Source organism: Trichinella spiralis, assembly GCF_000181795.1.
Source record: "Trichinella spiralis strain ISS 195 chromosome Unknown Scfld2, whole genome shotgun sequence".
Taxonomy (NCBI): Eukaryota; Metazoa; Nematoda; class Enoplea; order Trichinellida; family Trichinellidae; genus Trichinella; species Trichinella spiralis.
In genome coordinates this window covers 4,961,098-4,972,209 of record NW_003526941.1, presented here as the reverse complement: position 1 = coordinate 4,972,209, position 11,112 = coordinate 4,961,098, and the positions used below count along the sequence as shown (strand labels likewise).

Sequence of the window (11,112 nt, the reverse complement as noted above, 5' to 3'; positions counted from 1 at the left end):
TTGATAATCGCAGATTGAACCAAAATGACATTTTAAAACCCAGATAATATACACTTTCCAAATAATATATTTAAGTTCTGTTCTATATAATTAAATCAAACTTTTAAATAATGCTAATTATAACTGAAGTTATTGCTATAGAGTCAAATTGTTTGCGTTAGTTGATGTTGTTGAATAACTTTTGATTTTGCAGTAAACGTGTTTAAACTAACCAGTTTTCACAAATTTCAAGTTTTCAAGTTTATGCTGAAGTTCATTTCTCCTGTTCTGTTTCATTCGATAAATATTTTTGCACAATAATGTAAATATTTTTTGCTTCAAATTGCCGATAGCTGAACTGCATTAATTGAGTAGTAATTGCAAATTAAATTTTAAAATTCATTTCATCGAGTATGTTTTATTTGTTTTTATCTATTTTGAATAAAATAACATGTTATTAGTATTTAATTCTGGTGCTCAAATTGAATGTCATGAATATTATAAATACCAGTTTTATTGTTACTGTAATGTTGAACTTGCATATCTTTATTTTGTACCGTATTTGTATGCTAATATTATCAGCACTAGCAGTGGATGCTGTGATGGAAACAATATATTTTGGTCAATTAATTTTTGATTTGATGTTTTAATCATCGGAAGAAAGTGCTCTGCTATGTAAATCCGGTGAATTACATTTAGCGACGAGTGCTTGACATTGATGACGGGTTAGGGTAGTTTTTCTTCCTTTCCTTTTGCGCTTGCTGTTTACTGTCTTGCATAATTGTCTCACTGATGGAAAGAAGAGATTTTTCTGAAGAGGCAACTACAAGCACAAACAGACAATTTTCAAAAAAGTGTTCTACATCTGCAGAATTTGTTTTCAAACGTTCGCCAAACGATATATCGGGTATTTCGTGTGAAAAGCAATTTGAAATAGAGAAACGTCGTAAATCTTCCAATATTTGCCTGGCTCACCTTGACTACACCCCTGGTGGAATTTTCAATTGCTTGAAGCGGGTTTCTCCGGAAAAATGGATGCTATTTTGGATATGTTGGTATTGCACCGTGCAGGTAAATGGTTCTTCTATATTTTTTACAACAAATTGACAACAATAAAATTTGTGAAAAATGCGCATCTTAATCAATGGTTAAAAATAGCTCGGTGTTGTTTACGTTTCAGTCTGCCGTCAGGCAAATCGGACGTAAGCGCATGCTTTATTTTGTTTTTCGAAAGCAACCGACATGTATTTTTGTTTTCATATATTATTATATATTTTGCAGAATGATTTAAAAATTAAATAGTTTTGCATAGTTGAACATGTTATTTTTTTGTTTTTCTTTATAAGGGGATGGTAGTCAGTGGTTTAGTTCCGTCTGTGCTCAGCACTTTGGAACGTCGGTTCAATTTTCGCTCTTCATCTTTGGGCCGTATCATGCAGTGGTATGACATCGCGTATGCATTCTGTTGTATTCCGGTGTCTTACTTTGGAGGCAGACACTCCAAGCCGTTATTTCTTGGTTTTGGCTTGCTTTGCATGAGCATTGGTTCGCTTCTTTTTTCATTGCCACATATCATAGCTGAACAGCCTTACAGCTATTCAGAGCGAAAATTAGAAATTGGTTTCTGCAATGTATCAAACTATGCTTACAGATCACGACTAGAATTGGATGCGGACAATTACACTGCACGCAATCAGAATATGGTCACCGCTTTTTTCATTGATAGACGATTGTATGATGTTTCTAGTTTTGGTGCAAATTGGATGAATCGAAGCAACAATTATCGTTATGAATTAATGTTTGGCCTCGCTCATCTTTTGCACGGCATTGGTTCGACGCCTCTTTTCACGCTTGGCGTCAGCTACATAGATGAGAATGTGAAGCCTGTAATGTCATCATTTTATATTGGTAGTTTTGAAGAAGAATTCAGAACATGTTCTTGTTCGCCATCAATTATGACTGTATTGTTGTTTTTCTTGTTTAGCTATATTTTACACTTGCGTTATTATTGGTCCCGCAGCCGGATTCTTTTTGTCTTCAGCATTTCTACGAGTGCATTCGGATTTTTTGTTCTCTCAGCATGATGGCATTAGGTAATTATTTTTTATTTTCATTTTTTTCGACCAGATTTTACCATTATTTTTTTTGTATTTTTTAGTCCTAGTGAAGTGGATGAAACAGATCCGGAATGGGTTGGAGCTTGGTGGGTTGGTTTTCAGATTGCCAGTATGCTGTCGCTAATAGCTGTAATTCCAATTTTGAGCTTTCCACGCACTTTGAAAAGTAAGTTTAATATTATATTATTGAATCAGTTAAAAACTGTTATTGTCAAATGAGCATATTTGTTTGACGCCAGTTCTCCGCTCTCTTATGGGACATTTTTATTGATTCGCATTTTCTTCTGCTACTTCAATTTTGCCATCGATCAAGTTGCATATGCATACATTTAGTAAATAATATCATCAGAGGCTGGAAGTGATGACTGTGAATTGATGGATGTAGATTGTTTTTTTTTAATTTTTAATTTGCATTTAATTTTGCTAATTTTTTTTATTTATTCATCTGCATCTGCGACTGTAGAAATGTAAAGTATATGTATATATAGAAGCATAAATTTTCAAAAAGTGATTGAATAATGTCTGATTGTATTTTGTTTAGAATTGATAGAAATAGTATCCATTTTGCACGATCGCATTTTTTTATTTGTGAAAAATGCAGCTGAAATGGGGTGAGAGATTATTATTTTGTAAAATTGACTAATTCACTAGAATAATTTTAAATTTGAGAAGAAAAGTAATGTTTTATTTTTTTTAATAGGTTGTTTTATTGAATTTCTTCTTCTTTTCTATTATTATTTATATTATGTGAAAACGAATGAATATTTTCATAAGCGAAATTGTTGTTGACATATTCTCTGATCAGCACAGTTGTTGTTGTTATGAAAATTGAATTTATTTTGCAGGCGATTCCATTTGATAAACATGATAATCAATTACATACAGTAGGATGAAGTGATTCAAGTTTAACCGAAATATTGGAATGTTAATGAAAAAAGGAATATATTTTAATACTAGAAGGTTGTTTTGTTATTTTTGTTTTGATTGTATGCATTTTAAGATGCTTTGAATTGGCAGCAGCATCGTTCACAAGAAAGACGTTGCCAGTCTGATGCACCATGTTTTCCAGAAACGAGCAAAGATATATCGGTTGAGATTACTTGTTTGAAAAAGACCGGCGACAATGTAAGAAGTACAGTATTGGAACATCACGACAGTGTGACTGTGATCGAAGAAGCGGTACAAGTGGAACCGTCGTCGATAATGAGACGAATCACAGACGATGTGAAGCACATTCCTGCCGCCTGTTGGAAATTGATCTCGAATCCTTGCTATATGTGCATCACGCTGGCCGCGTCGATTGCCGGTTTGCTGATCAGCGGATTCAGCGGTTTTATGGCGAAATATCTCGAACGTCAGTTCAACGTTGGGAGCAGCAAGGCGAATTTGATAATCGGATGCATCATGGTACCGTTCGCTGGCGCTGGTACACTTTTCAGCGGTTATGTGGTCAAGCAGTTTCGCTTGACTCGTGACAAAACGTTGAAGTATTGCATTCTTATGGAGTTGAGCGGCTTGGTTCTTTCGCCGATGTTCTTCGTATACTGCGAACCGTCGAAATTTATGAACATCCAAGCCAGCTATCCGACACTATTTAATAACAGGCAAGCGAGATGTGCTGTTGCTTTGTGAATCGTGACTTTTTAATATTCGATTTTTCATATGCACTTGTGCAGAACCACTGATAGTGTGCTGATGGATGTTGGCTTTGGACAGGCTTGCAACGATCATTGTTCTTGTTCAGTGAATGAATATCACCCGGTTTGCGGCCGTGTGCAGAACGTCATGTCGGTATTTTTCAGTACATGTTACGCCGGTTGTCCAGAAAAATATCAACGCACCAAGAAAGTGATATATATATATTTCGAATGAAATTTCAAATCATATCATCCATTTTTTGTCAGGTATATTCAAATTGTACGTGCGTGGACGACGGTGCAGTGTCAGTGGGTTGGTGTGAATCGAGTTGCTCGTCGTTGTCCATTTTTCTCTTTCTGTTCGCTCCGATGTGTTTTGTCACTTTTTCCGTTGGTGTACCGGCACTTTCTGTCGTCCTGAGGTAAAATGATTTATTAATTTTAGAGAAATCAAAAATATATTATTCAAATTGTTATGTTGTTGTTGTTGCATCTTCTATCAGCAGGTATTGTAATTGTAAATTCATCTTTCAGGTCTGTCGATTATGACGATCGTTCATTTGCACTTGGTATTCAGTGGATATTAATTCGATGCATTGGTATGTTGTTGATTGAACACAAACGTATTTTTTGTTCAAATGGGGTTTCATAATGAAGTGTTTTTTTGAATATTTATTTTAAATATATGAATCATAAAATAAGTCTTGCTGTTGTTCTCATGTTTTTCAAAAGCTTTATTTTCTTTGAAAATATATTTGAAAACATTTCTATATTATGCATAAGAAATGTAAGTTTCGTTGTAGGAACTATTCCGGCGCCGGCAATTTTTGGCTGGATGTTTGACATTTCTTGCCTAACGCGGTATTCCACTGGCGAAGACGACGGGCGATGTATTATTTATAACAGCAAATTGTTGGCCGATTTGTTTTTAGCTTTTGCTGCTTTTGGTCAATTCACCGCACTCAGTTTTCTCATATTGGCTTTGTACTATAATCGAACCCATTGCCAAGATAGAGCTGATGTGATCTCGGTCCAAACGCCTCCAGAATGCGCTCATTCGGGTGGACAATGTTCAGAAGCTCAACTTGTAGTTATTGATGTATTATGATCTGCATAGCCTAGAAATGTATTGTTTATCATTTCTGCTTGTATAAATAGTACAGACAACGTTGATTTAAATTTTTTCTTTTTGCTTCTCTGCACCATCTCTTTCCATGCTTCGATTCTTATGCCAATTGTAGTAGTTGGTTCTTTTTGCTTTAGAAATTCACCACGTTACTAATTTTCTAATTATAGATCATTTGCGTGAACTGTTATACTTTTTATGTGTTCGTTTGTTCGTGTTTTTTTCTTTCTCATTCTTAAATATGCGATTTCATTTTTTTCAATTATCCGACATGAACAAAACTGAGTTCGTTGACTTCTACTTTCTAATTGTGCAGTTCTTATTTCTTTTTCTAGTTTTCAGTTAGTTTTCTGTATGCTGTATGGCTTCACGTCTACCACTACTACTTTCAAATTAGAACTTTCTACTTAACCTTCTTTCTTTCTGCTATAATATAGATATTGCAAAGTTGACAATTTCATATTATTTGGAAATATTTTTAAAATAAAAAATATTTTAAAAAATATTGCCGTTTCTTAGAAGTTTATGAGAAGGTTTCTCTTTTAATATTTTCCTTTAATCATCATTAAACTGCTTTTGATGAATCTAATTCATCAATGGGATGAACACATTTTGCCCAGCAGTGCTGAAAAATATAAAGTAAGCTATTTTTGTTGTTTCTTGTTGCAGTCCAGAATTTTCATAAAATAAAAATATCAAAGCTCTGGAAGGTTGCCGTCTACGTCGACAATGATAAATCAGTAATAGTTTATTTGTGCTCACCATATATATAAATGTATATCATTGGTTTGCTGAAAAATGGAAATATCTAATGAAGCTTTTTTATAGATTAGAAGCCGACGCTTATGGCGAGCTATAGTTGCTAAGCAAACAAACGGTAAGGCAATGCACGCATGAAAATTTGCATGCTAGCGAGACGCACCTAGCAGTGATGAAATAATTCACCTAACATTTGCTTTGAAAGTAAATTAATAACTTTATTTAATTTACCTTATTTGGGCTATCCAATTGCTTCTAGATGTGCGGAGCAATATTATCGTTAATATTGGAAAGTTCTATCTCATATCCTGTTGTTTGAACGATTATTCATCAACGGTCGCGGAGATTGTTTTCTGAGTATAACACAAAGTAAGCATACAACATGTTTAGCACAATTTTCATGGAAATTTTCATTTACGAAAAGAAAATCAAATATTAATTATCAAGTATAACTCATCGATGATCATGTTGTGTATACTTTGATGTTACATCAATTCATAAATTCTAAATTTTGTTTTGAGGTTGATTTGAAATATTTTTAGTTAGATGGTGTTTTGCAACGTGAGAATAAAAGACGTCCTCAAAGGAAGTCTAACTATCATCTTCATTTATATTCAGTATGGCCAATCCTATTTATTATGCAACTCTTCAAAAAATGTATCTCCAAATGATGGGAAGTTGACTATTTTTGTAAGTTACAGTTTTTTTATTGAATGACATTGTAATATTGCTGGAAATAGATACTGAATATATAACTGCTAAATTATAACTAAGGAATCGGTTCTTTGAAATTAATGAGTTAATTCTGTTGAAAATGGTATTCATTGCAAAGTATTATTATCCTGTTGACTATTATTACATGCTTAGGCAGCGTTCATACACTAATAGTTGATTGTTGTTTAATTTACGCACGATTAACGTTGCCGTTCAGTTTCATTTAAGTTACGGTTTTTTATGCTTCTTTCAATTACGTCATAATATTTTTTGAGATAGATAGAGACTTTCATCTGTAACGTATTCAGGATTTTGTTACTGTTGCGCAATTATTATAGTCTTTGTTGTTAGCCCATTACATTACCTCACGTTTTCAAAGCATACATGCATTTCTAGGTCAGCGGAGTATGTTTATGCTAATATGAAGGTGAACATTGCCGATGGCATTCTGCTACGTGCACTTTGTGCCATTCAAACCCGGAAGTAATTTTCCTCATATAAATTTCTGTTTATTGAGAGAACTGCACTATTATTTAATTATTCGTTGCTGAGGAACGTTCTAATTACTCACTGCATTGCGTTATTTGGTCAATTTGGTGCTTCACTTCAACAAATACGTTGATATTGTGAAACTGAATATATGATGAATCATGAAACTCAGTTGGAAAAATGTATGGCTCAGGCAGTCCTACTAACAGGTATGAATTTTTACATACTTGCTGTTTTTTTATACTTTGTTTTCGTTCCGTCTTTTCCCACAATTCGCTAAGCATACCCGCTTTTACATCTTGCTGTAATTGTTTAAGTTTAATTTTTAGGATGTAACCTAACGCGCTTTTTTCTGTAATGATGTTCAATTAATAATCAATACTTTATTACAGACACGACAATCTCCAGCCATAATATATAGTAGTAATGATATATATATAGATCTATAATTCTCAATAGTCCTTACAAATGCATTTGTAAAATAGTATTGACATAGTCGTTGAACCACTCACACATTATCCATAATCCCTTCTGTGATATTTACTGCTGAGGTAAAATACTTGGCCAACGGTTTAATGGAACTGTCTGTCACCGGGATAGAGAAATCACACCCCTAAATGCTCTAAACTGATCAATTTGCGAACAGAATTGTTTCAGCATGACATGGGAAAGTTGCCATTAGCTAGAAAACACAGTTTTAACCACCATTCTTGAAACTTTCAGAATGGCACTAACGTTCAGTTCATCCTTAAGACCCTATGATGCCATTGTATTGCCAATAGCACAGACTTATAGATCCCACTGTTTTTTATCATTGAGAAAATAACTCAATATCTCCATTAATGTTGTCATTATTGATAAATGAAGGAACGCCTGATTGTTTTCTGTGAAAGTTGAGTAAAAGAATGTGATTCACATTCTGACAACTTTCACCCCCTCCATCCTGCAAGTTCTCCCTCCTTCCTTCCTCTTTTGTTGTCCCGCCTTGCTTTCCAATTGAAAATTCTACCTACCCCTCCCCACAATTTCGAGCTGAATGAACTGCGCTTAGCTGATGTGATCTGATATATAAACTACTATCATTTGATATAATATAGTGATATATATATGTGATATCATGAAATCGTGCCTAAGTTTGAAACGTTGCGTTACTCAGTTTTTTTGAGTAAGTATGTCTCTAATTGCATAAAGCTGTGTTAACTCAGCGCTCAACAAAGTTAACAGTCTTGTAATAAGTTACCATATGAAAGCGGAAAGTTGAATTGAGCTGGCAAGCAGCATAGCCACTGGCATAACTGTTTGCCATCACACTGCCTACGATGCATCACTCATGAAATTCTGCGCTGAGATAAATTATTTTTCGAGCTATTTTCAGCTGAAATCATTTTTTTATTATCCATATAATTTTGATTTCAAGAAAATATTGGCAAAATATTATTGTATCACCTCCTACTTTCAAGCAGCTAAATTCTATCAACGCAATAGAAGCATTTTCAGTTATTTTTAGTAATTTGTAATGCTTTACGTTAATAAATTTTCGTTTCAGCTAATTTTATTAAAATAAATTTGCATAATAATGCTCTGTTACGTAATACTGCAATATTGCGTATTAATGTGAAGTGTGTAAATAAAAACGTAATAAATTTCATCGTCTCGTTTAGTAACGTTGTTCATAAAATTCATTGCACTGCGCTATTACTGATGGTGAATTAGGTTGTTCTTCCGGAGGCAAAGTAAATAGTCATTTGCATAATTTACATATTGTACGTTTAATCATAGTACTTTGATTACTTTAGGTTATTCTGTTCACTGGATTGCTGTCCGTCAGGCGCTTTGTCAACTATATTCCCGCTCTTCAAAACGAACAAGGAAATAGTGGTAAGTTGGATTTGATATTTTGGTGGTGGTATGCTATGCATGTTACTTTACTAATTTGGTGAATGGAAACTGACAGGTCTTTTTCTCGTGTTGTTATTGCTAACTTTCAGATCCATCAAATGTTGAAGACGAAGAAGTTCGCATTTCTGTTTTTTAGTTTTAAATGACGGCATTAATAATTTACTTTCAGAATTTATATTCATATCAATGATCAAATAGAGACAAACAAACAAAGAGATTCTGAAAAGTAAGTGATTATGGTAACTATGCATTATTATAATTTTGCACGGCTTTTTGAAATTATCGTGTGAAATTTAGATTGTAGATTTGCTACGCCTTCAACTCCACATCACTTGAATCTTAACTGCAGCGCACAATTAAAACATGTAGATATTATTCTAGATTAGGTGGCCTTGATTTGAATAACTTCAAGATATGAAATTTTATTGGAAATACAGTTTTTCAGATGTTTGAGATACATAAGTTGTTTCAATTTATATAACACTTTATTAATTACTTTTCAGAAAATTTCAACTTTCATTATTCATGTAATGTAATAACCTGATTATGAAAAGTATCTGTATGTGGTAACTGTGCATCAAAATTTTGCACTGCTGTTTGTTTGTCATCATTTTGATTTTCGGGTACAGATTGTATGTTGGCTACGTCATCAATTCCACATCACTTTAATCCTAGCCATGGCATCATGTAAGTAATAACGTAGATTGATTATGTTTGACGTTAGTAAGTTTGAAGTTTCAGTATTACATTGGAAATGTTGCTTTTTAGGTGTACAACTATATTTCCTGCAATGCAATATCTGGTAAGAGTGAAGGGAAAGTATATTCTGTTTATATAACACTATTTATCAGAAATTTTGTAATCTAATGTTTTATTGAATTAGCCTACGTCATCATAATTGAACCGTTTTCTAATTCCTGTCGCTCTGGCCAACATGGTATGTCAAGTTTATATCAATGCGTTTAAATGTGCTATCACAAAAATACGTACGTATAGCTTTTGTCCATTATAGGAATGCAATGCATCATCCACATCAACAAGATATGTTTTCATACTAATCGCGCTCTGCGTCAGTTGAAGTTGGTGTACTGGCATTACCCAGTAATATGATAATGATAATCGGTGTGGTTTCCTTTATTGTAAGTTTGTATAATTGTTAGTTATTGTAAGTTTGTTAATTAAATGCTTTGTAATAACAGCAGATCGTGAATACAGTTCATTTGCGCTGGTGTCCGTGTGTATTCTATAAATTTGGTAGTGTGAGTTGCCATCAGTGCGGTTCGAAAGTGATTGACAAATTAGTAAGTAGCCGTTCTGTTTATTTTGAGTGAGAGTGGTCACAATGCCGTGTGGCTTATCACAGACTAAGAATGTTTAATTGAACGTTTTTGCCTGCAGCTGCAACTGAATAACCAGCAAATGTAAGAAGTAATTTTTTTGCATATTTGTATACTTATTAAATAAGGAACAACGATGCACTCTTATTCGTCTTCAATTTTTATGATGTGGCTGTTTTGTATCAGTTTTATTTAACATGCTTTTACATTTTACAACACTTTGCAAATAAGTTAGTTCAAATTTTAGATAACTATGCATTCTGCATTCTTTCGTAACTATACGTAATTGAACATGCGGTTGTTTTAAAATTTTACACTTTACACAGGGCGAAGGCCTGCCATCAGTTGATGCTCCGTCAGTCAGAAGCAGATCAGTAAGCATTTGACTTTTGCATGCTGCGTACGTTAATTGTAAAGTTTGCTTCAATTTTTCAGGTACGTTTAGGCAAGAATAGTTTAGATCCAGATTCCGACATTCAGTTGAAGGCAACATGGCTGTTTACTTAGCCTTGTTGCCTATAACGGAATGTTTAAAAATAAGTCTAAGCAGACATTATAGGAAAATGTGAAGCTCGTAAATGTAAAGGTAAGTTCGGTAAGTTGTGTACAAGAGGAAGGTAAGTATAAGTGAGAAGGTAAGTTGTGTACAAGAGGAAGGTAAGTATAAGTGAGAAGGTAAGTTGGGTACAAGATCAAGGTAAGTACAAGGGTGAAGGAACGTAGGGACCAGGGTAAGGTAGGTATGGTACAGGAGGAAGTTAGGTAAAGAACTTGTAGATGGGCAATAGTTAACAGGTTACGGTATGTATAATTGAGATTTACTGGAAACAGCTACGAGCATTTAGAGCATTCGGAGATTCAAAGTGGTGGAATTTCAATCAGATGTAGTGCACATAACATTCAATTTTTTCAATGATTTTAATTTATAGTCACACGAGAATAATTAATTGTCTCTTCATTCAGTGGCGGTACGATTTAGGTACCATTTATGAAGAAGCAAATCATTAATCAATTTGAATGTACCTGAAACGAGATTATGTGTAGTGAGAATCCAC

The 11,112-nt window shown here is 33.9% G+C and overlaps 2 protein-coding genes across 2 annotated transcripts; both read left to right on the top strand.

The window, feature by feature from the left end:
• Positions 1 to 771: 771 nt before the first annotated feature.
• Tsp_03610 (solute carrier organic anion transporter family member 4A1) lies at positions 772 to 4,841 on the top strand. Its single transcript, XM_003379914.1, has 9 exons — positions 772 to 1,050; positions 1,326 to 1,887; positions 1,964 to 2,072; positions 2,138 to 2,262; positions 3,097 to 3,724; positions 3,773 to 3,887; positions 4,001 to 4,155; positions 4,268 to 4,332; positions 4,537 to 4,841. The coding sequence occupies exons 1-9, from the start codon at positions 772 to 774 to the stop codon at positions 4,839 to 4,841; spliced, it is 2,343 nt and encodes a 780-aa protein (XP_003379962.1).
• Positions 4,842 to 8,337: 3,496 nt separating this feature from the next.
• Tsp_03609 (hypothetical protein) lies at positions 8,338 to 11,065 on the top strand. Its single transcript, XM_003379913.1, has 10 exons — positions 8,338 to 8,346; positions 8,618 to 8,699; positions 9,018 to 9,085; positions 9,489 to 9,522; positions 9,604 to 9,657; positions 9,733 to 9,821; positions 9,920 to 10,021; positions 10,384 to 10,431; positions 10,493 to 10,554; positions 10,987 to 11,065. The coding sequence occupies exons 1-10, from the start codon at positions 8,338 to 8,340 to the stop codon at positions 11,063 to 11,065; spliced, it is 627 nt and encodes a 208-aa protein (XP_003379961.1).
• The last annotated feature ends 47 nt before the right edge of the window (positions 11,066 to 11,112 follow it).